Source organism: Chaetodon trifascialis, chromosome 7, assembly GCF_039877785.1.
Source record: "Chaetodon trifascialis isolate fChaTrf1 chromosome 7, fChaTrf1.hap1, whole genome shotgun sequence".
Lineage (NCBI taxonomy): Eukaryota > Metazoa > Chordata > Actinopteri > Chaetodontiformes > Chaetodontidae > Chaetodon > Chaetodon trifascialis.
Window position 1 is genome coordinate 4,323,892 of NC_092062.1, and position 26,461 is coordinate 4,350,352.

The 26,461-nt window shown below is 40.3% G+C and overlaps 1 protein-coding gene across 3 annotated transcripts in view; it reads left to right on the forward strand.

Annotated features, from left to right (window-relative positions):
* The window catches only part of ascc3 (activating signal cointegrator 1 complex subunit 3), a 180,058-nt gene that overhangs the window by 138,274 nt on the left and 15,323 nt on the right, over positions 1-26,461 (forward strand). For all 3 annotated transcript variants that reach the window (XM_070966215.1, XM_070966216.1, XM_070966217.1), the window contains 13 exons: positions 2,554-2,774; positions 3,334-3,419; positions 3,665-3,831; positions 4,668-4,813; positions 7,113-7,233; positions 9,893-10,035; positions 12,139-12,276; positions 12,880-13,000; positions 13,521-13,653; positions 15,333-15,458; positions 22,065-22,176; positions 22,301-22,435; positions 26,201-26,425. In XM_070966215.1, the coding sequence (XP_070822316.1) occupies positions 2,554-2,774; positions 3,334-3,419; positions 3,665-3,831; positions 4,668-4,813; positions 7,113-7,233; positions 9,893-10,035; positions 12,139-12,276; positions 12,880-13,000; positions 13,521-13,653; positions 15,333-15,458; positions 22,065-22,176; positions 22,301-22,435; positions 26,201-26,425 (1,874 nt within the window). The remainder of the gene's footprint in view (positions 1-2,553; positions 2,775-3,333; positions 3,420-3,664; positions 3,832-4,667; positions 4,814-7,112; positions 7,234-9,892; positions 10,036-12,138; positions 12,277-12,879; positions 13,001-13,520; positions 13,654-15,332; positions 15,459-22,064; positions 22,177-22,300; positions 22,436-26,200; positions 26,426-26,461) is intronic.

The following is a 26,461-nucleotide window of genomic DNA, read 5'->3' on the forward strand; positions in this document are numbered from 1 at the left end:
CAATCCCAGAACCAGACCCAAGTCTTGATAAGTCTCTAAATATGACTGTAATTGAAACCCAAAACATTAATCTGTGATGATCATATTCCAGTGCTCACATATACATACTCATGTCTGAATGCACACATACACACACTCACCATATAAATCTGGTAATACATAACATTGTCTTTGTCTGGAAAGCGTGGTCCCTTCATGCCTGATGTCTGCTCTGTGGAATCTCTGTAGTGAATTTGATCTTCTGAGATTTTGCTTTATTTAATTTCTTCATTGTTCGTTGTTGAATTGTTTTTTGAACTAATGGTAACTAACAATTTCATTTATCTCTACCTGTACACTTGAACATTTCTTAGGGATGGACAGGCACTCCCACAGTAGTGTTTTAAAACATTTTGATTCATGATGTGAATGATGTTAAACACATTCATGTTGTTCTATCAGGCTTCCTTCTATGCTGCGAGCCCTTTATTGTACCTGTTCAGAGGCTATAGAATCTACAATTCTTAGCTAATGTGGTTTGATGTTTATTACATCATTCTGTAACTGCTGAGAACCCTTATATACTAAGAGAGAGACCACCCACTGGTTATGTTTAATCAAGCGATGTTAAAGGGTCAGTCTGTATGGGGATATGGCTTGGTTTTGTTCTCATAGTCTTCACTCTACCTTTTTATGCTCTGAGGTCTCTACTATTTTTCACATTCTTTAAGGTTTGATTAGCCAACTTAAAGTAGTTAAATTTGATTTAATTCAATTTAATTTGAATATTAGGGTAATTGATTCTCCAATTAAGAGAAAAAAATTCTTGTATTTCATTTCATTCATATTTTAAGACATTCTACTGACATGTCGTTCATCCTGAGACGCCTCTTTGACACAGATATATAAAGCTTAAAAGGAACTGAGTTCTACCACAAAAGCAAGGAGAGTAGCTCCTTTAATGAGTAATATGAAACAAGTACAGCAACATATAGCACACCATCACTCACCAGTAAAAGACATACATTCACTGCAAGAAAGCATCAAAAACAACAAAAAACAATACAACATCCATCCAGACAGTAACAGAACAACACCACGTGTTCTTCACATGAAGAACTCATGTTTCCGTTCTTAAGACCACTGGCCACCAAGTGACAATATCCAGTACCAGTAGTCCGTCCTGAGGGTTTCCATGAGTGGCTTCCAAATGTTCAGAAATGTCTGATCATACACTGAAGATCTCGCTGTGGCACAGAGTAACATTTGGAGGGGTTTATTTGATCCATTGTATCAGAATATATTTTCTTGCCAGACCCAGCAAAAGTAACCGAGGGTCTTTGTTCATTTTGATTTTGAAAATGCTGTTAAGCTCATTGGCTATGCAGTTTCAAAAATAAAATAAAGATGAACATAGTTCCAGGTTAATCAGAGAGGTGATAGAGAGCTCTGACCTATCTTGCTGTGAATAGATGGTGTTATATGTATCACATGATATTTTGACTTTCTCTGTGTCTGTTGAAAGAAGAGACGATGTTGACAGTCAACAGCTTCTTGCCTGTTGTCTTCTGTGCATACATTCATACAAATTCCCTCTCCTATTTACTTTGAATGTTGTACAAACTGGTTGAACAGTTGTGAAGCATTGTGAAAGGGAGTAGAAGGAATAAATAAAAAATGGGAATTTTTGTGGTCCAAAAGAAAACAATCTAAAAATCGGTTTAGACACTGGATCTGCAACAGCGACACAGACTTTCCACAGATTCCACTAGAATCCCGCTTGAAAAGCTTTTGTTTCGTGAAGCCTTGAACAAAACAAAGTGTTCGACATCTTTTATTTGTATTGTTCTCAACGCTAGCTTGCCAGTCTATGATAAGAAAATAAAGATCAGAACCAGATCTTGAGTGCATAGAATAACTTGCATAACATGCAAGGAGACGTACAAGGACTTAAAATATAACATATTACTTGCAGGCACAGCTGGAAAAACACCTGAAACAGTTTAAAGAGGAAACCAGTAACTTACAAAAAAATGTCAGCCTGTTTTCTGGCCTTTAAGTTATATGTAGTTCATTAACATACATTCGGACATCATAACTGACTTGGTTCAATTTTAATTTTAAGTCATTTCCAGGGTAGACAAGTGAACTGGAGAGGACACAGAGTAGGGTTCTTTATCTCTCTGGTCAAATGTATTTACCATCAAGATTTTTTTTCTTTCACTTGCTCTTGAATTTTCCGTTTGATAGTAGAACGTTCTTTGTATTCAACTTGAAGAAGCTGAAGGGTTGAATCGTTTTTTTTGTTCTGAACCTTTATTTTTATTTTTGTTTACTCTTTCTTTGCTTACGTGTGGACTCAACATTTAGATGTGAATAAATATCAGATTTTTTTAATTTTTTTAATCACATTTTACTTTTTACACTTTTTTTTGTAGCAGGTGTCACCTTCAGTTCATGTTTTTGCCATACATAATGTGTCCTTTTTTCATGTACCCTTCTTTTTGCTGCCATAAATGTAGTTTTGTGAAAATAATCCAGTTTCATCTTCTCCCATTTCTCTTTCCCTCTCAGAGCTGCTGGACCTGCAGCCGTTGCCAGTGACAGCTCTGGGTAACCGAGAGTACGAGAGCCTGTACAAGTTTACTCACTTCAACCCCATCCAGACTCAGATCTTCCACACGCTGTATCACACTGACACTAACGTTCTGCTGGGAGCCCCAACAGGCTCTGGTAAAACCATTGCAGCAGAGATGGCTATGTTCAGGGTCTTCAACAAGTATCCGACCTCTAAGGTTTGTCTGGCAGACTCCACCTGTGTTACGATCAATTCAAGGGGATTTTTGTTTTAGGAATGCACTGACTTGTTTCAGTCTGTCCTATTGGTCAGCACTGGTACTGAGTACATAAGTAACCACACTTAATATCGTTATTAAATTCCTTCCAAGTCTTCAGTACATATGTTAGTGTCTTATGTAGACTCTGGACAGACATTGATGTAAACCTATACTTGATTGGTTGGCTGAGGCATACAACCAGTAGGCAGTCATTCTATTTCAACACAGAAACAGTGTCTTTAGAGTTCTGGAGGCTTCTTTTGATGTTGTTTCATCATTGTTTTTGTTTTGTTTTGCTTTTTTTTATATATAATTGCTGGAACACATACACACCTAATAGAGGTAGAAATCTAACATTATACGTAGCTTCACCATAGAAATATTAACCTAACTTATGTCAGAAAACAATTGGAACTTTTTTCTTGACCTCATTATAACTATCTACTTGAGTGTGTGTATTCTTTAGAAGACTTAAAATATATATATTTATAAAGCAAAAGATTTGCTGTGTGTTCAGGTGGTGTACATTGCGCCCCTGAAAGCGCTCGTCAGAGAGAGGATTGAGGACTGGAAGATCAGAATTGAAGAGAAACTGGGGAAGAAGTAAGTGAAAACAGACACTACCGTCACCAAGTGGATGACATCACACATTGCAGAAAGCATATGTTGATGTGATTATCATCTGTCAGCTGGCATGAACTCCTGTCATATGTGGGGCTTTGGACAGATGTGACAAATGACATTGTAAAATATTAGTGCAATTTTTACATGACTGAAACATGTAACTTTAAGAATAATGGCAGGAATGAGTTGGCTGAAAATGTTTCCTTGTTTTTATCTGTGTGTAGAGTGGTGGAGCTGACAGGTGATGTGACTCCAGACATGAGAGCTATAGCACAGGCTGACCTCATCGTCACCACACCAGAGAAGTGGGATGGAGTGAGCAGAAGCTGGCAGAACCGAAGTTACGTGCAGAAAGTAGCAATTCTCATCATCGATGAGATCCACCTGCTGGGTAAGAGTCCACAGCAAACCTGCAGGAGTCTGTGCGTGAATTGGTCACATTCTGTAGGTCAAACAGTTCCGTCTTATGGGCGCCTTTGGATTTTAAGTACATCATGTGCGATATTTACTGAAAGTGTGTGGTCAAATAGCTTTGGTCTATAGACACTCATGTTTGACACAGAACAGGAAAGGATAAAACAATAATGGTCTAGCATGTGCTGCTCCAACGTGATAAAGACCGAAGCACACATCTAAAAGCACGAAAAGCCTTTCAACAAATCATTGGAATAATGTTAAACGTCATATTAAAATATTCTGATGATACCATTTATTTCTGAAGATATTGTACACATTATACCAAAAATTCAAGGGTGCCAAGAATGTTGGCCTGAAGTGTATAATTCTGTATACTCTTTCATATATGTGGTTTGGTTTTATTTTGCCTGAAGTCTTTTGTAAATTGAAGCCCATGGCTAATGTTTGCTGCAAACATTCAACTTTGTTTCTGAAAGGTCTGGTTTGGACAGTTTTAGAAATAACATTCTGATCAGCAGCTCACTGTTGATCTACAGTCGAGGTTAAATGTTGTGTAATCAAAATCTGAGCATTTCCATATCATTAATTTCCTTAACAGTGCACAGAGAGAAGCTAGAAGCTTTTGTCAGTAGGACGGTTTGAATAAAATTCAAAATGCATGAAACACAAAATATTATGTGTGCTACTGTCAGAGGCTAATGCTTCCACATCCAAATTCTGGATTTTTGGGAAACCCATACCAGTGTGATCGCATTAAAACATAGCTGTTTGTTTCATCAACACTCAGTGTGCCATTGTGTCTGTTTCCAGGTGAGGACAGGGGTCCAGTGTTGGAGGTCATTGTATCCAGGACCAACTTCATTTCCTCTCACACCTCTAAGACTGTCAGAGTAGTTGGTCTGTCCACAGCTCTGGCCAACGCTCGAGACCTTGCTGACTGGCTGGGAATCGGACAGGTCAGCTATCCATCATGGCACCAAAACATACAGCAGTACTAGTCTTTTGCTGTACCAGAACATGGCTTGAAAATGCTTTTTTCTGTGTATTCCTCCTACCTTCTGACCCCTTGTTCTTTGGTCAAATGGAGGGATCATCTTCATAAGCTCCCCTGTTTCAGGTACCAAGAACACTGCTGCAGTGAAGCTAACCACAGACCGCAGTCTGTCTAGTTCAGTGTTTTTACAGTTCGTGTTTTGCCTGCCTCTTCTTATTTGATTGAATGTGTATAATACTTGCAGCTAAGATAAACAGATACTTTTGGCCTGGAGTTTTTGTACTTTGTTGTAGTTCATCTCTATAATCATCTGCAGTCTGTGTCTGGTATGCATGCTTAAGTTGTAATCATCAGGAATGACTGGAGCGATGCAGATGGATGAGCTGGCCTGTCCGCTTGAAGCAGAGAGGAGCATCAGAATGATACAAAGACGACTTATTGGAATGATTTGATGGATATGTTTTTATTCTGAATGTCAATACTGACGGGTTGCACATCTCTAAAAAGACTTGTGTTAGCTGCAGTCTGTCAGTTTGCCAGTGTGAAAACATCCATCAAAGCAGAGCATTGGTAGATTCTTTTTAGCGTCCATTCTTATCATATGCTAGGAACTGCTTTCTTCTTCCTTTGACCAGTATTTTAGGATTTGAGCTGTCTTTGTTCACTGTTTAAAATCTGTAAATCTGACCATTTACAGGCCAAAACAGATGTTAGAAATGAGTAAAAGGTTATTCTCTGATAAAAAGCATTTCAAACTGATTTAAACAAATAAGGGTCTCTGAAACTTATGAATAACATTTTGTCAGCTTGAGCATTTACTGTCTGTTCATCCAACAGCCTTCCGCTTCTGTCCGGAGCAACATATCTTGACTGATGGCCAAACTGCCAAATTTCATGCCACTTTGGCCATCAGTGGTATTTACAGTATACCTTCTTTTCTGCCACCTCGATTAGCTCTGAAGTCCCCTTGAGTCCTTTTGAAGGTATCTTGGTTGCCCCATTGGTTTCTCATAGAAAAGCTCAGGGAAGCATCTGTGTGCCAACCAGCTAGTCCTTGTCAGTTTTTTTCTCTTGTAAAACTGAGGCATACAGTTTGAGAAATTCTGAAACACTTCTGATCAAGCATAAATCTCACCTATGTGGGGCTTTTTCAAGTAAGTTTGTGAGTGCAGCACCTTTGCCTCTTCATGGTGTTCCACATCAGAATGACTTCACTGCCTCTTGTGACCAATGACGTGAAAACACCCACTAAAACTCAGGTGAATTACAGTTGTGATATGTTTGTGTTTCATGCTCGCCCAGGTCTTTTATCATATGCTGATAATTCTAAATATTCAGGATAAGATGAGAATAAGAAGCAGTCAGACTCTGCTGGTAGGGCTCGGTGGGCTGTTCTAAATAAGGTAAAGCTTTGGTTTTGACACACAAAAAGTGAGGAAGTGCAAAAGAGAGCTATCTGATTTTTGTTTTTGTTTTGTTTTTTTTGTTGTTTTTGATTTTTAGGTGAACATAAAATTGATTGTGAGGGATGGGATGTGCAAGGTAGAGGGATGACATGCTGAGAGACTGAGATAAACAAATATTGTATTTGTATTTGTGTTGCTCAAATAATGTCCATGGGCAAGGGAAACTACACAGTTACTTTCGAGATTTGGTTTGGTATATGTGTGTGTATATATACAGGTATATGTTTATGATTTGCAGTACTAAAATTACAGTGTCCCTGTTCTCTTTTAGGCCATTGCTACTGGTCAAGATATCATCAGACTGTAGTAATATTGTAGCTTGACTTTTCCTCTGCTGCCAGAGCTGTAGAGAGACAGTGTTAACAAACCAGATTGGCTGTCTGCCATCCATAAATCTGACTGGCTGGCTGCTGTTGGAATTGAGCTGCTAGATTTGTAGCTGCCCAATCCATTATCCAGGCTTTTAAGATGTCTGCAGACATGCAGCAGCCCTCACCACAGTACACATCAAATAATGGACCACACTCTTCACAACACCCTGTAACACACTTTGGGCTCAGTTGTGTTCACACACTGCACCATATCACCTTATCACACAATAAACACAGCAGACACATCAAAGGTTAAACATAACACAGCAGAGTCCAGCAGTGACCTGCTGCTCTGTGCCTCAGTGACAGCGACAGACAGTTTACATTACAGCCAGATGGGGCTTCATGATGCCAGCTGCTCACATTAAATCTCTTCTCTCTTTTCTCCCTCCTCCCTCCCCCTCCCCTCCTCTATGTGTAACAGGTGGGTTTGTTTAACTTCCGCCCGTCTGTTCGCCCTGTACCGCTGGAAGTTCACATCCATGGTTTCCCAGGCCAACACTACTGCCCCCGCATGGCCAGCATGAACAAGCCAACCTTCCAAGGTATAGATCCACATGTACACGATTTACGCAGGCTTTATGCACATTTCTACATACTGCATTTTGATTTGTTGGTGACTTTCCATGCAGCAGGCAGTAAGTAAACTTACCACTGTACAAAGATCATTTCAAATTGAATGTTTTCTGTCATGCTAACATAATAATACAATATACAATCGCTGTGTGTATTTCAGATAAATTAAAGGGAACATGAAGCATTTTTTAAGAACAGGGAGTTATCCATTGTTAAACTTCACATTCCACAGTTTTTCTGAGTTTGAGTCCGTACTTGCCACCATCCATCTTCTTCTGTTGACTAAACAAGAAAAAAAAAAAAAATTTCAAATATAATGAATGTCCATAGCTGTAGCTTCAAATTAAATGTGATCAAATTAGATCTGAGCAGCATAAAGTACAGGTCTGGAAAAAATTAAGAGACCAATGCAAAATGATCAGTTTCTCTGATTTTACTATTTATAGGTATGTGTTTGAGTAAAGTGAACCTTTTTGTTTTGTTCTATAAACTACTGACAACATTTCCCCTAAATTCCAAATAAAATTATTGTCATTTTGAGCATTTATTTGCAGAAAATGACAAAAGGTCAAAATAACAAAAAGGATGCAGTCTTTTCAGACCTGAAATAACACAAAGAAAACAAGTTCATTTTTAATTTTAAACAACACAATACCAATGTTTTAACTTCAATATTTGGTGGAATAATTCTGATTTTCAGTCACAGCTTTCATGCGTCTTGGCATGCTCTCCACTAGAGCCAGTCTTTCACATTGCTGTTGGGTGACTTTATGCCACTCCTGGCACAAAAATTCAAGCAGCTCAGCCATGTTTGATGGCTTGTGACCATCCATCTTCCATTTGATCACATTCCAGAGGTTTTCAATGGGGTTCAGGTCTGGAGATTGGGCTGGCCATGACAGGGTCTTGATCTGGTGGTCCTTCATCCACATCTTGATTAACGTAGCTGTGTGACATGGAGCATTGTCCTGCTGAAAAAAACAATCCTCAGATTTGGGGAACATTGTCAGAGCAGAAGGAAGCAAGTTTTCTTGATTCATGCATCCTTCACAAAGATGAATCTGCCCGATTCCAGCCTTGCTGAATCACCCCCAGATCATCACTGATCCTCCACCAAATTTCACAGTGGGTGTGAGACACTGTGGCTTGTAAGCCTCTACAGGTCCCCGTCTAACCATCAGAAGACCTGGTATTGGGCAAAGCTGAAAGTTGGACTCACCAGAGAAGATGACCTTACTCCAGTCCTCTATGGTCCAATCCTTATGGTCTTTTGCAAACCTCGGCCTGACTCTCCTTTGCCTCTCATTAATGAAGGGCTTTTTTCCAGCTTTACCTGACTTGAGCCCTGCCTCTAGGAGCCTGCTTTGAACCGTTCTCGCAGTGCACTTCACCCCAGCTTCCATTCTTTTTGTAGGTCACTTGATGTCATCCTGCGGTTGCTGAGTGACATTCAAATGAGTTGACGGTCATCCCGGTGGAGAGTCGTTTTCGCCCTTTGCCAGTCTATAGCTTTGTTGTTCCCAATGTCTGCTGCCTGACATTGTTCTTATGAACCACCGCCTTCGAAATTTTAAGGATGGAAGCAACCCGATGCTCACTGTATCCCTCTGCCAGGAAAGCCAGAATTGAACCCTTCTTTTCCTCACTCAAAACTTTTCTTTTACTATTAGAGGATAGTGATGACAACAGCAGAGACTTTTATACTTTTCCTCATTAAATAAGATTTGGTTCAGGTGATCACCAAATCAATACCTCATTAAGGTGTGTTGTATTGGAATTCAACGGACATGGGAATGGAATTTTTTTCTACAGCAAAAAAACAAAAACAACAAAGTTAGCTGCTTAACGTAGTGCATCAAGTCAATGGACTGTTGAGTTTGAATGTGATCATACTCGACAGCCTTAACGGATAAGGCTGGTGGAAATTTTAGTATTTCAACACATTGTCACCATTGTCAACAAATGCCATGTGCAGTCTGAAACAACAATACTAAAAAGTGTTGTTTGCATCAAAGCCTGATATCTTATTCCTCTGTGCCATAGAGCTCCATTGTTGTCCAGAAACTATTAAAACACATCAATGAGCCACACTGTTGCACTGGGTAACATGTTCCTTCATTACCAGCACACACACTCACACTCTGTAGTTTATTTTAACCCAATCTCTCATATACTGTCTTGTTGCCATAGATACTCTCTAAAGCCCTAAATGTGTGTTAATCTGCTGCTGAAAATAGTCCCCAACAAATGCACTATGTCCGCATGCTTGTGCAATTTTTGTTAGAAAGTACAGTGAACAGCAGTTTTAGGAATTTGACTATTTAAATAATGAACTCTACTGTATATTTGTGAGGTGTTTTAAAGATGAATCTAAGAGAGGAACCAGTGGGTTTGGGGCTGAATATCACAGACGGGGTAGGGAAGTCAGAAAGTATTGAGAGGCGGACTGACACGTTGTTAGTGACTGTAGATTAACACCACTTTTATCCTTCAAATGTCTTGGCGGACCCCGAATGATTCAAAAACAATTACCGAATCAGTTGACTGATTTCTCAAAGATCAATCAATCAATCAATACGGTGTGTAAGTTTCAGTAAGTGAAACTTTGTTTTGACCTTATCTTTACAGCAATACGCAGCCACTCACCAGCCAAACCAGTGCTGATTTTTGTGTCATCACGGCGGCAAACTCGATTGACCGCCTTGGACCTCATCGCCTACCTGGCCACAGAGGACAACCCCAAACAGTGGCTGCACCAGGACGAGAGGGAGGTACGCAAACACCATGTATAGATTCATTCATGTATAGGTTCATAGCATGAACGGGATGTTAGCTGAGCAGCCGCAGCTTCTGTGCTCTGTCTGCGACTACACAGGACGTGTTCAGGCACAGGACTGAGTGTAGGTCACCCAGCGTTTCCAACACAGTTACTGTGAGTGAAATGGAAGAAAATAGAATTAAACATAAATATATGGCTTCACACACACATATAGTGCAGGTGAATGTGAACTGTTACACAGCCTGTGTAGACAACTGATTGATTAAAATAGAAGTGTGGCTGTTCCATCAGCAACATGTTAGACAGAAGACCAAAAAAAACACAACAGAAACAGACACAGTGTAACACAAAATAAAGACTGCAGGTGTTCTACATTCTGCTACTGTACACTCAATGGAGATGAGAAACCATGAGCATCAAGTGGATTGGCACTGATTGCTCAACGTTGTTCTTTAGCTCAGTGGAAAGCATCATCACACTCAGGGGCCTTGCTATAGCCTGTGGAGGGCTGATGCATCTGTCAGTCTCATGTGTTTCCTTCACTTCTGTGCTCTTTTCTTTGCTCTCCCTGAATTGTGTTGCTGCTCCGTTTCTCTTTGTAAGCACTTTTTTAAGCATAATTACAGATGGAATTCAAGCCATCTTCTGCCGGAAAAGTCTGTTTCATCCACCATTATATTGTCTCTACATACCTTGGGATCAGGTCAAGATGGGAGCAAATGACTCCTCTGGGTTCACATATTATTACTATCAATGGGGAACTGTCGTTTTACTTTTACATGGTTTTTACAAGTTTACAAGAAATATCCAAGCCAAATAGTTTGCAATAAAAATTTAATGAATACAACTATGCTCTCCAAAGGATGAACCCTTTCTATTTTGGACACTACATGATGTTTTGTGCCATCCTCTCACCAGAAAGTTAACATATCACGCAAAATATTGGACTTTCCTTACTGAAGAGACAAGTTTGAATTGTGGAGTGTAATGCACATTTTATCCATTAGAGACTGCTAGGGAGCTGAAAGTGGTAAGAAATCTATGATTCAGTCTGTCTAAACTCAAATGATCCTAATCTTTGCTATAATTTGGCAGAAATAACAAAAGGCCAGTCGAATAAAGTCACTTCCTGAAAACATTTCAATCACCTTCTTATACCTGTATACCCGTATACCTGGACTAGCATTTTTAATTCAACCATGATATGTTCAACTTTAAAAATGATACATATGGAATGTTACACAGTCCTGAATTTGCTTTCCTGAACCCTGCAGATTCCTTGTCCCAGTGCAAATATGTACTGTCGTATAATGTAGGCCTAGTTTCTATATGTGTGCACACAGCGTCCCCGGCCTCTGTGTGTGTTCCGCTGATATATGCTGCTGCCTGCTGCTTCTCTGCGCTGGCCCGTGTAGCAGCTCCCCTCCCCGCTGTTTGACTGACAGGCGTCTGGTGATAGTTGCTTAACTCTCACCGGGGGTCACCCACTGCCCCAAATCCCCTCTCCGACCTGACAGCTCTTTCTTCCCTCTGCTGTTGCCTGAAACCCCCAGCTTGTTCTCCCAGGGCTGGGTTTTCACTTTCGCCTTCCATTCTCTTCCTTATTAACTCATCCTATCTATGAAAGATACACTGCAGTTTGAATCATTCAGATACTAATGAGATACATCCAGTTTTGGGTGGCCGGGGTACTGTTTTTTTTGTTTAATATGGATACTGTTTCATATGCTGAGCTGAAGATTTCACTGATGATTTTGTGTCCACTGTGTATGATAAATATTTTACTGGTACACAGGTTCTCACTGGAAACTGTTTTTTTTTTTTTTGTTGTTTTTTTTCATTCTTTACTTCAAAATTGTATCGTTTTCAAAATACTAAGAACAAAGGTGGCAGTTGTTGTGTCATCATTGTTTACTCCTCCTCCTCTGGCAAAGCACAGGTTGTGCTTTTTTTTTCCTTTAACTGAGGCTTGGAATCTTTAGTACTTGGTATTGGCAGGGCATCTCTCAGCAGTGTCAGTGGTAGTCACTCAGTTTGTAATTGGATTTTTGCCCATAATCGATCTATCATTGTCTGTGCTATGGTTTGTCTGTAGATTGAGGATATCATCGCCACAGTAAGGGATTCCAACCTGAAGCTAACGTTGGCCTTTGGGATCGGCATGCATCATGCAGGCCTGCATGAGAGAGACAGAAGGACAGTGGAAGAGCTGTTTGTCAACTGTAAGATCCAGGTACAACCTCGTCCTGTACACTAGATGTGTACTGTCTACTTCACCTGCATGTAAACAACGTTGGTTGCTATTGATGCAAGTGTTTACAATTTGATTGAGTGCAAAACTGGTTGTCAGTCAAATGCTCTTTACTCTGTCCTTGATCTGAATGTTAGAGTTGTTCATACACACAAGAGTAAAATCCTTGGGATCCAGGAAATGCATTACAAGTGTAATCTTCTTCAGTCTTTTTATTTCCCTATGTGTTTCTTTAACCACCTTGTCATCCACCCTGATCATGTCAGTGTTAAAGCTGAGAGGAAAACATGAAATCTGCTCTAGATGCCTGAAATATTTCCCTCGAAAGCTTGATGATGATGCTTTATGCAGACAGTAGCATGTGCTGTACAGCAGAATGTAGACTGAACCATTCTAGATGTGATAGATACACTGCATATACATTCTCATTTTACCCATGTTCACATGGTTTCCTTAACAAGTACGTTACTCAAATGGTAGTATTATTTACTATTGGCTTATTTTCATTCTGTCTACATTTCATCTCTTGAATTTTAAGTTTGCTTGTGTTATATCATTTCTTTAAGTTCTTGCCTCTGTTCTCAGGTTTTGATTGCCACCAGTACTCTGGCCTGGGGGGTGAACTTCCCCGCTCACCTGGTGGTTGTCAAGGGAACTGAATACTATGATGGCAAATCCAGGCGCTATGTGGACTACCCTATTACTGGTACACAGTCTTGTCCATTCACTATTTTCTCTTCTATACGTACAGAGCATTTTTCATCTAACTTAACAGACATTTACATTATAATTAATGTCATAAATGTAATGTAATTGATGTAATGTAATTATTTAATCATTTAATTATCCCTTAACTTCATGAAAGTGATAATCCTGTTTTGGCTATCATGTTAATTGTTTTAAGTTTCCAAAGTGGTGCACGCAGCCTAGCAACCTAGTTGAACTTTGAGCACAAGCTCAATTACAAACCAGTTCACATTGTCTTAAAGGGCCTTGAAATTCCTGATTCTCATCGTTGTAAGACATTATATTACATACATCACTTGATTAATCACAATGATCTAAACTTTGGAAGTAGACCGAAGTAAAGAGTCTAATTTGTAGAAATACTCCTGGAATACAGTCCAGGACAACAAAGAGTCACTTCATACGTGAGAGCTTTATTGAAAGAGTAATTGAACATGAAATGGAAAAGCAGTCTTTTTTAATGTATGTGCTGTGTGAAGATGTTCTGCAGATGATGGGGAGAGCAGGTCGACCTCAATTTGATGACCAGGGAAAAGCGGTTATCCTTGTCCATGACATCAAGAAGGATTTCTACAAGAAGTTCCTCTATGAGCCTTTCCCTGTCGAGTCCAGGTAACAGTTACATGTCTGTTTTCTTGGTTAACATTACTCCATCATCACCCTCATTTACCAATTACCTGTGCACAGAACAGCCTGGAAATCTGTGCTTACATACCAGTGGTTTTGAATAATAACAAATCCCCCCTGTTCTACATCCATCTAGTGCATGAAAAAGCACCCTTAAATTGTCATTTACAGTAAATCCATAACAAGGCCTACTAACATAAATATGCAATAGATTTACTTGTGGAAATTTGGGAAATATATTAATGACAGACTTCACACACAGACCATTAAATGACCTTCATGTTTCACGTGGTATTTTCACATAGCATGCAGGCAGCTGATGTTTGAGGTGAACGTCTTTGTTCATAATAAGCTGCAGTAGACGTGAGGAAAAAATGACATTAAAGTGAGTGAGTGTAAAATAGTTGTAGCACACAAAAGAGCCATCAGGACTACAGGAGAGGAACAAAGCTTCAGGTCAGTATCATTCAGAGATGATGATACAAATGATACAAATAGCAGCAACTATTGGTGAGATGTCCCTGAAAGACATCATTCCTGACGGTGATACGAAGAGCAGACTGGACAACAACAGACAGGAAGAAGTTGTTTTTAATGGTTGCATTTAGCGTAACTGTCATAACAGATTATTGTCCTGATACTGTCAATTTAATTAGAAATAATGCAACAGAAAGACAACAGTTCATCAATAATGCAGAATGATTACAACTATGTGTCACTAACAGGCGCTGCTCCACAGGCTCTGCTGATAAAAACATGTCTTTAGGTATTTAGTGATGCAGCGCTGGAGGAAACAAAATGTAAATATAATGATGAGAATAGAATAATGTAATAAAATTGAATGATGACCGACCAAAACAGATTTCCTTTTTCACAAAATAGCTTGTAACCTTGTGATAGACTTTTAATTTCAGAACAACAAAGTTGGAACAAACATGTCTTTGGGCACCTTTGTTGTTATCAGCTGTCATGGTTCTTAATAATTTTCTTGTGCTTCTATAACTGACTTTACTTGACTTTCAGCACAGATAACAGATCTGTTTATTGATGTCTTACTTTGAGAAATGGGGGGGGAGTTAAAACTCTTTTTTTTTTATCAAAGCAAGATAAACTATTAACAGTTATGTAAAACTGGCTTTTGATTTCATTCTGATTTAAAAAATAGATGAACAGGTTTATGATTCTGACCACACATTTAATGCCAGAAGTCAGGATTTAGGAGTTTTGGATACTCGGTGCTGGTGCTGCATAAATCTACCAATTACTTTGTCATTTAATTGATTATCACATTGTTAGTAAAATATCAGAATAATATGCATCACAGAGCCCAAAGTAATATTCACATGTTTGTTTTGTCTGACCAATAGTCCAAAACCCAGAGGTATTGAATTTATGATATAAGTCAAGAATGACTGATCACGTTTTTGCTGTTTTTGTGCAAAAAATGAATGAAACAACAAGAATTTGCCATTGATCAACAAATCGGTTGACCAACTGCAGTGCGAGACTTATTTCTCTTTGTACAAAAAAAATACTGAGGTTGAAAATCCAGCTCTATTGGTCTACAATTATTAGGCCCCTAATCTCAAATGCCTTTGAAACAAAATTGTGACTTGGAATCTGTGTGTAAGAGATCTTTCTGAGATGGTGTGTTGTATCTCCAGCCTCCTCGGTGTGCTGTCAGACCATCTGAATGCTGAGATTGCTGCAGGAACCATCTCATCCAAACAGGATGCAATGGACTACATCACCTGGACATACTTCTTCAGACGGCTGGTGATGAACCCCAGGTGAGGAAAACCTGCTCACACCACATATCATTACCAACAGCAGTAGCTCATGCAGATCAAAACTAAGGAAAACACACATGCACATGCACACATTCTTGGCCTACTCTCACAACCTGGTTAGAGGGGTGCCGTGTTCTTTGGTCAAACATCTGCTGTGTAGACAGAGACCATTCCAGAACATTCCAGCCTGTTGGTATTTGCACGGCTGTCAGCCCTCATTTACCATTCAGGCCCTTACTGAGGCCAAGCAGTAGGATTGTACCAATACGGGTCTGTGAAAATCAGAAATCATTTTGGATTCAAGCAGACATTTTGGATTAATATTCAATGTCTTACAATTTCCAGGATTAATTTTCTGGTGGGACAATAAATAAAGGCTCAGGTAGCATTAATGGTTATACTTTGGCCGGCATAGAAAATGTAAACAAAACATCAGTATTTAAAATTCAGATCAGGACCACTGAGGTCATTCCACTACTGGATCTCTCCAGACTTTACACTCTCTCGCCATATATCAGATGTTTTTAACAAGGATAGGAGTTATCAGAAAGAGAGAAGAGAGAGAACGAGAAAGAAAGTTCCTGCAATGTATGTGCTTTGCATAATCAGGATAATCATAAACTCAAAATTGAATTTAATTCCCATCCATCCATCCATTTTCTGCTGCTTATTTGGTGTTCTGGTTGTAGTATAAGCAGCAAGTGAGCTGATTCCTAAAGCTCCAACTTGGTGATCCCAAACCATTACTACTTCAGGTGGGATATATATTCCTGCCCGCTCGTTCTGGGTCTGCTTGGGGTCTCCTACAAATTGGACGTGTCTGGAAAACCTCTGCAGAAAGGTGCCCGAGAGGAGTCCTGATCAGATGCCCAAACTACCTCTTTTGGCACCTTTTAAGGCAAAGGAGCACTCCCTCCATATTGTCACCCAGCTTATCACCCTTTCTGTCACGGATAAGGCCTGTGAAGGAAATACATTTAAGTTTTGTGTTTCACGTGTGATCATGTGTCTTTCTGTGTGCTCCCCAATGCCGAAGACCATAGATGAGGTTTGGAACATAGATTGAGTTGTAAATCTGAGCCTACAGGCTCAGCTTCCTCTTCACCATGACAGACAGGTACACTAGCCACATTACTGTCTATGCTGCCTGTGATCTCATATTTGCTCTTTTGTGAACTTGACTTTGGCAAGAACATTTCAGGGAACATTCACAGTTTTCCAGAGTCACAAACAAAGTTCTCACTGTGGTTTTACACAGATCGAATGGCTTGTTGCAGCATCCCTCATCCCATAATCTGTAGCGATCCCATAAAATACCCCTCCGTCATAAGCTTTGCCCAAGTTCACATGAATTTCCTCACGGTCTGTTAACTAAATCTTATTTTGACAGAACTAGGGTTGGGTTCTGATCTGGTTCCCAGTTGGCAAGTTATCTGGATTTGTTAAACTTGGATGCCCACCAAATCTTTCATCAGAATTTCTTTGTTCTTTTTTATGGGCAAAGACCAATGTAGAAAAAAATCCATGTACATGTGGCAGGCTTTGCTTTTCAAAATGACAAACATCAGACTAAATCAACTATAACTACTCTTTTGTGACAGAAAAAGAAACTATGTCACACCACTCTATGACTGGGATTGTGTGTAGTGACAGTTCAACAAGACCAAAAAAATTGTCCTCTAGAGATGTGATCTAGCTGATGACATTGCATTACTTTCAGGAGATATGGGTCATATGGTAGAAAAAAAATAGTGATGAGGAAATGGTCGTGGAGGATATAAACTAACTGAATGGACTGGTAAACAGATTGATAAACTGAGGGAACAGACTGGTAAAATACATCTACAGATCATTAAACCTGTGTGTTGCATCAGGCGGAGCTGAGGTTATGAATCCCAGCCATGGTTTGTCAGTTTTCCAAATCAACATTTTCTCTCTACCAGATGACCTCGCCGGACTTACTTTCGCACTTTCATACATCATATTGTACTCTTTTCAGCTTCATAGTTTTGCATCAAGCCCTCCAGTATTTGGAGGAACTAGCTTGTAAAAAAAATAGCATATAAGCTATCCTGACTAGTCTCCTAGTCCCTGTAGCAGAAAACCATCCCCACAGCAAGATGCTGCCACCAGCCCGATGTTGGACTGTAGGGATGGTATTAATGAGCTGGTGCTCAGTGCCTGGTTTTCTCCACACTCTGCATTGGGAATTGTGGCCAAACAATCCTTGTTTCATCAGACCAGAGGATTTTGTGTCTCATTGTCTGAGAGTTGTTCAGGTGCCTTTTTGCAAAGTCCCAGTGGCCTGTCACGTGCCTTTTAATGAGGAATGGCTTCCTTCCGGCCACTCTACCATAAAAGCCTGATTGGAGTGCTGTACAGGTGGTTGTCCTTCTGTCAGGTTCACCCATGTTCACAAAGGAACAATGAATTTCATTCACAGTGATGACTGGCTTTGTGGTTACCTGTCTGACCAAGGCCCTTTGTCCCTGATTGCTCAGTTTGGCTGGGCTGCCAGATCTGGAAAGACTGTTGGTTGTTCCAAGCTTCTTCCATGTGAGAATGATGGAGGCTACTATGCTCTTGGGTACTCTCAATGCTGCAGAAATGTTCTTGTATCCTTCCCTAGATCTGTGCCTTTACTCTGACATATTCCATCAACTGTGAGGCCCTATATAGACAGGTGTGTGCCTTTCGTAATTATCCATCCATCCATTTTCTATGCCGCTTATCCCTTTCGGGGTTGCGGGGGGGCCGGAGCCTATCTCAGCTGTCAACTGGCGAGAGGCGGGGTACACGTGCCCTGCGATGCCAGCCGATCGCAGGGCAACATACACACAACCATTCACACTCACACTCACACCTAGGGGCAATTTAGAGTCACCAATCAACCTAATGAGCATGTTTTTGGTCTGTGGGAGGAAGCCGGAGTACCCGGAGAGAACCCACGCATGTACGGGAAGAACATGCAAACTTCACACAGAAAGGCCCGACCCGGGAATCGAACCTGCGACCTTCTTGCTGTGAGGCACACGCACTACCTGCTGCGCCACCGTGCAGCCCTTTCGTAATTATGTCCAATTAATTCAATTAAGCATAGCTGGACTCCAATCAAAATGTGGAAACATCTCAAGGACCATTGATAGAAGTAGGATGCACCAGAGTTCAATTACAAACAAAGGGTCAATTTCAGAACAAAGGGTCTGAACACTTATGTAAGTTGGATATTTCAGTCTTTTATTTATGATGAATTTGCAAAACACTCCAAAAAACTCTTGTTACTCCGTTATTGTGGAGTGTTGAGTGTAGATTGATGGAAAAAAAAAATTAATTGAATCTTAGGGGCCTTGAATCTTAATTTCAAGCTGAGTCTGAAATAACGAAATGTGGAGAAAACAAAGGGTCTGAAAACTTTCTAAATGCACAGTACATCAAGGAAAGACAAAAAGATTGCACTGCATATGGTGAATGTGTAGAAGATGGAGCCTGGATTGACAGTGTTCTTTGTATTACATTACTTGCAACCACAGTTGACACTGCGTTCGCCCACAACGCCTGACGTTAAATCAAAACAAAATTTGCTTCCCGTATGACAAACATATTTTGCCTTTATTACATGCTCTTTAATCAACAGTTGTATATCAGCACCCTTAAATTCAGCTTCATATTACATGAAATGATATTTGGGGTCTTAAATTTTACCTCTGAATGTGCAGATCCGCTGACACCATTATGTCCACGCAGCTGTGTTTTATATCTGAACAGCTAATCTATCACCACTGCTTTCAGGCTTTGACTCCCACAACACTCACACAGATACACACATACACAGGCTCAGGGTCCCATGGGTATCGTAAATGTCTGCAGACCGACTCCCTGCGCCATCAGGAGCCTAATGGTAATGATGCTAATGGCCATGACTTAATCAGACAGGCCCCACCACCAATAAAGAGCTGTGAAATGTTTTCAGTAATAAAAGCATTCAGCGCTCTGAACTGTGCAGTTAACATGTGGAATGATGGGAAGGAAAGAAATACTTAACATTAAACACACATTAAATATGGCCATCACCCATCTCAACTGCTGCTTCCACCCCACGAGTGAGGATACGATTTCTTTTCCCTGCTCCCAAATGTACAATAAATGATTTCGTATAATGATCATGAAGATATCATTTGTTTTAATGTAATATGAGAAGTGGGCCATTTGTCAGAGTCAGCCCTGCTTTGCACGCATTATTCAGACAACTGCAAAATTACCTGTTAACTGACCAGATAATTCCAATAAAGATAATTACATGTCACTCACAAGCAAAAATACATGCGGCACACATGTATACAAGGGTAGACAATTCTCAAACTCATCTGAACTTACTTATCATAGTAATGATATTATGATATAATATATGATAGTCTTCCATCAGGAAAAATAGATATTGGTTTATCTTACCACATTTAAAGTGGGTGGACATGTTTTGATATTTTGGTGATTTAAAGCAGTGCGGCATACAACCCAACACTCCACAATTTTAAGTTTTTTCTATGTGAGAAGTTTACACCAAAGATACATCGTTTTGGATTCATTACTATTCTAATACCAAAAAATGTCTTAATCTGTAATCTAATCACTGTACAAGAAACATGGTTGATTTGAACCTCACGTTCAAGAGGAGCAATGCACATTCCATCCAGATCATGGAACAGTCGACCAGCTCTTAACTTTGAGCCGATCCGCTGAGCTCAGTCTCTTGCAAGGATGGTGGAGGGTTCATCTGACCCATCAGGCCCAGAGCAGGTCCTTACCTTTCTTAGCCTGCTGCCACCATGACCACCATGATGGATGATAGATGGATGTGCCAAGATATTTTGGCCACTTCTCGCACAGTGCATGACAGTGTATTTACTACTACTTACAATTTCTAGATTATTTTATGTTATGTATGTTATGTTTTTTTGTCATTTTTCTGATGCAGTTAATGTAAACTAAGTGTAGATGAACACCAAAATCCTGTTCTGAACTATGTTTAATATTAACTGTGGTCTAGCAAATGGTCATACATAGTATAAATTCAATGAATACATTTGTCTCTTTAATAGTATGGAACTTTTTGTGAAGTGGAAGTGTGTTGAAGGAATATAAAACTTGAATAGATTTGAATGTATCACCTACATACATAGAGTGTCATGACTGACTGACGCCAGCAGCCTTCTATTCCCTAAGCCGCATATCTGTACAAGTGTATTCAACATCACAATTATTCGTAATTGGCACCAAGAAGGAATACTGAGAATTTACAGTGCAGTTTTAAGACTTGCACACGTTTCTAATAGCTGATTTGTATTCCCTCTTAGCTTGGATCTCTCTGAAACAACAAAAGGAAGGTCTCACATCAATACTTCAGTAATTTACAAAAAAACTCTTGCAAATATACACATGCAAATATATATGTCTGTTGGGCAGCCCAGTTATAAATCTGCCTGTATTCATTCTCAGATTAAAGCACTAAATGTGGTCATTAACTGACACAACAGAACAACCAGATGGCACTCCAATAGTACAAATAACCGCTGGGAATGAACAGTTCTCCAACATATTTTACATTACAAATTCACACAGTGAACCTTGCCAACACACCTTTAGGGTTTTTAGCATCTGTTTCTTCTAGCTTCAGTGAAACCATGCCTGGTTTCCTTTGTACTTTTTGACTTGCACACACCATGCACAAATATTGGCATTTTGAGCTAATGAAGATTGTTTTTGATTACACTTCTGCTAAGCCTCATGTGGTAACTCTTACTTGGCAGAGCAGAGCATGGAACCCATTTTGGCCACTAGTTGTCTTATTTCAGGTAATAACAGTCTAACCTGGGAATCATTTGCTGGTAAGGGCTGGCCATTTTTCTTTCAGTTGGAGCTTTTCTTCACAACACAACGGCGTGTACAAGACTTTAAGCAACAGCAGTGCTTTAAGCAACAACGTGTGGACATAGTAGTTAACAACCGTTTTATCCTTGCTCCGTTATCTGGGTTTTCCATTCAGCCCAAAAGGTTTCATCATCAGTGTTACATAGTTGAGAAGAGAAAACTTAAGTGAAGGATGCCCCATCCCCTCTCAAAATGGGGATGAACCTCTTGCCATGCTGAAAAGGGACACAGTGATTTTTATTCGCTATCCTAGTAAAACAGATGGTGATAGAAGCTTGATGGCGTTGTGAAAAGACAGCTAACATAGGCTACAGTAGCTACCTGTATTTTGGACCCTCAGCTCTTCCTTCCCTCAAAGGACAGTTTGTAGTCGGCTAACACTGCAAATTCACATATCAAAATTCACCAGTCACCAATCTTTCGCTCTATGTGACTTCTGCAGATTTGCTGAGATTTAACTGCTTCATCTGCTTGAACTTACAGTATATGTCTTCTTTAGCCTCCCTGTCCAAAGGCTATGCTGGACAGAGGGGGAGAAAAGCAACCATGAAGCATGTAAAACACCAGTTCTCAGTTAAACAGAACCAGTGCACAGAATGGCAGATGGTTTTTCTTCTGAATTTTTACATAACTTCATGGGTGTTTTTTTTTTAATTCCACTCTATGTCCTGTGTTGTTCAGCTATTACAGCCTAGAAGACATCAGCCACGAGTCCATTAACAAGTACCTGTCCAACCTGGTGGAGAGAAGCCTGCGGGACCTCGAGTGTTCTTACTGCATAGAGATAAAAGAGGTGTGTGTGTGTGTGTGTGTGTGTGTGTGTGTGTGTGTGTGTGTGTGTGTGTATTATTTTTAAAATAAGTATGTAGTCTGTAAAATGACACAATGTCAAATTTTGGTTTCCATTAATTCTCCAGGATGATCGGAGTATTGAACCGCTGACTTTTGGTCGCATCGCTTCCTATTACTACCTGAAGCACCAAACCATCCGCGTGTTTAAAGAACGAATGAGGGCCGAGCTGCCCATCCATGAGCTGCTCTCCATTCTGACGGTGAGTTTCACTCTGTGAACATATAGCCACTGTTGTTCTGTCAGTCTGTCTTATCAAAGCCACACACTGAGAGCCACGTTATTAATGCAGATATGCAGCAAAAAGGAATTTTTGCTGTCTCACAGGATAAAATGTAGAGGTGATGACATTTTATATGGGAAAACTGGTGGTTGTGCAGATCTTCTGTGCTGCCAGGTTGAAGATCAGAATCAGATTTAGAACAGGCTTTATTGGCCAAGTATGTGTGCACATACCAGGAGAGACCGGACAATAAGTTAAGTAGGGCGAAAATTTGAAATATAGAAAAGACTAATGGAGCAATAAACAGTATATATAATGAGATGTGTGTGAAGCATCCATGTTTGCGGGGTTGCATTGTTGTCCACTACTGACTCCACATATTGAGCTTCAGGTGATTGTCATTGCTCCATGTGATGAAGCTGTCTGTCAGTTCTCTGTACTCCTCTGGCACGATAGTCTCTAAGTGAAGACAATATGTTTCTCACTGGAAACTATTCCTTGGAATCATACATGTCAATACAGTGATAACTTCCATTTCAGCAAAAAATTCACATAGATGTAAACTGCAACTTGACTGGTTGGTGAAGGTATCCAACAGCAAGGTGCTAATTCTAGTTTGTGTTGTTGGAGCTGTAATGGAATCAATTGCTCTCTTGCCATGTTAAAAAGTGCTATTAGATAAAATGCAGAGAAATGCACAAATCTAAATTCAGATCTTCTTGGCCACCAGCTCAGTCAAAACATTTTGACTTTATTTCTCACAAACTACTTTCCAATTAAATGTCTGTCAAGAAAAATGGTAGTTGCAATTGCAAATGAAAAATATGGCTGCACTTGTTTTTAGTACAATACTATAAATACTGATTTTGTTGGATGGATGTAAACAAGAATTTAGTGTTAATTGTTCTGAGCTAGTACACACTTTGGTCATATTTCCTTTTGTTTTTTGTTGTAGCCCAGTCACATCTATGTAGCATAGCATCTCTGCCTTCAGTATCTGGAAGCTGGAGGTCTTTTTGCAATAGATGCTGTTTGAAGGCACAGCAGTACATACAACTTTTTAGAAAGAATCTGTAATCAGTGACAGGAGACATGCATTGTTATATTCTCTTTTTAGAATTTGTCAACACAGGATACATCAGGGAATGTTCATGCTCGCACACACAGACACACTTTACTCCCTCCCAGCAAATTAGCACCTTGGTCTGAGTTTCATTAACTCTCCTCATTCTGGGGCTGTAGTGGCAAGGTCATCCACACCCTGGCTTCTGATTGGTCGGGTCAACACAAGACATGGTAGTTTCACACCTTTCACTGAGGGGTGATAATGACTTACTGCTTCTAAAGGTTTTAAATGTGCGTTTTTAATGATTCATAGTGGATTTCATCACTGTAAAAAAAATCCACTGAGTTCTAAAATCAGTTTTTCTACAATCAACAAGTCAAAACAACCAACTTGTTTTAAACATTTTCAAGAATCAAGAGTAATAGTCATTTTTAGGTAAAAGTGCAGTGATCTGCTTTATCTTATTTCAATATATACTAATTATTTCAGTGAAGTCAAATCCAATGAGGAGACCACAGAAACACAGACAGTGATGTGTTGGTCCATCTCAGTAGTTTGACTTCCTGTCTGTGGCTCTCAGCTCCCAGACCAGTGGTTTCTACTGAAAACAGAAGTATTTAAAACAGCTCATAAATACAGTATATAGTTTAAAGAAGACTCAGTAATTCCCCGATGTAGTGGGGATTTAAAGACTGAAGTGGGCCTTATCTCACCCCCCAGAATAAGCCACACAAGGCTGACTGATTTGCCAAAACGGCGTTTTCTTCTTTGTTGTTCTTCTTCTGTTCATTTGTTAAGTTGTAGCAGAAAATAGAACATGGCACTTAAAAACTCAGATTTCAGGCTACAGATTCATTGATGAATTGTCTGGTTTTATGTCTTAATTAGCTGGCATTCTTGCATTATATTTTTGCCATATGATCAAGTAGTTAAGTTCATTCTGTGGGTTCAGTGGTTAAACCTGACTTCATGATGCTAACATATGGAGGGGAGGTTACACTGAGACACTTAACATCACTCTCCTTTGCACACATGTAAGCAGACCAAAGCATGGCATGCCTGGCTGCCTCCCTCCCTAACAAGCTGCAATACAATAGGCCAGTCGCCCTCTCGCCCCATCCACTCCCCCTCTGTTTGCTACAAAGCACTGGCATGCTCCTCCAGTTCCCCCTAATTGCTGCAGCGTGGCCTCTAATGAGCAACACCCACACCTCCCTGCACCACCCCCTCCTTACACACTTGCTTCTCTCTGTCTGAGCACTGTGCTTCCACTCAGCCTGCCTTTGTTTTCTTTCCTGCTGTATTTGTGCTCTGCTTACGAGGATGGCAATGTTCTCACGGTGAAGTCAAACTGCATTAAACGTAAACTTTGTCAAACAAGACAGGCAGTTGTGTTGTCATATACAAATCCGCAAACCAGATCAATGAGGGAAAGCTGACATAATGTTGACACGTACAACAAGAACTGCTATGGTGAAAGAGCATGTAAACATCACATCCTCGAGTCCAGCTTATATCATTCCTCATCTCTCTTCACTCATTTCCTCACTCATTTTTAAACAATGAATTGATGATGATGTTGATTGATCTTCTGTTGATTGAATAATTAATTGTCTGACTTTCAGCACTATCTGAAACAAAAGAAAAATGAGGAAGAAAATCTTCTGCTGGCATTTCAAGAAATCAACTAGTTTGAAGAGTTCACAAAGCCTGTGTGTCCTTTTTTCTAAAACAAAATTTAGTAACAAGATGTAGTAAAATGTGTTTTTGTAGCAGGTGTACTGCGGACCTGACCCCCACTATAGGTCTCAGCTGCGTGTACCTCCTTCCCTTTTTGTTTGCCTAACTCCAGAGTTTGTTTTCTCTGCAGTTACTGCTTTCAAAGCTCCAGTCTCTCTCAATACTTTCTCCTTTCTCCGTCTCTGCAAATGTTACTATCAGAGGGTGTGAGGTGCTGTTGAGTTGTTGGTTATGATGGCTGGTTAAAGATCTATAGTTTTTCCCTCCAGCACATCCATATGCAGGGACAACAGCACGGAGAGATAAATCATTCAGAGATGATTCCAATTCCTATCCTTCATCCCAGCCCCCACCTAGCTCAGGTCCTTTTTCAGGTCCTGGCTTATGAAACACTGCCTTCAGTCAGTGATGGATGGAGCCTTAACAGTCCAGGCTGGGGGTACGCTGTGACAAATGCCTCCAGCACAGCCTGTTGATGGGACTACATTAGCCAAAGTTGAACTGGAGTGAATTAGAGAAGAGGAGCCATGCGTGTCCACGCATCTCTATAACAACTACAAACAAGACCCAACGCATAGCCTCAACACAAAGAGACTGATGGACCGTCATTGTCATTTTATGTACCAGGTGATCCACTACACTGTCTTTGTCATCCAGTGTTCTCCGCAATATACATCAAAACATATGAAGATTTCAAAATATCATCCCAACCCTTGATAGATTCTTAGAAGCAGGTGTGCACAGTTTTTAAGTTAATCAGGTCTGCTGAAAAGATTCCCCTGCAGTCTTTATGGGGAAGGGGAACAGCCAGTTTTCCAAGCAGGGAAAAACCAGAAGAGCAGGGAGGTAAATGCAGCTGTTAGAGTACAGATGCTCAGATTAAATAGGGCTGATGCATGCTTTAGACTTCCTGTTTGACTTTGATCTCTGTCTCTCAGGATGCAGAGGAGTATGCTGAGCTGCCCGTCAGACACAATGAGGACCAGCTGAACAGCCAGCTGGCTCAGCAGCTCCCCCTGCAGGTCAACCCCCACTCCTATGACAGTGCCCACACCAAGACCCACCTGCTGCTGCAGGCCCACTTCAGCCACGCCCAGCTGCCATGCAGCGACTACACCACCGATACCAAGACGGTGCTGGACAATGCCATCCGAATCTGTCAGGTAGGATTCACTGGGTGTTTGATGATCAACTGCTAC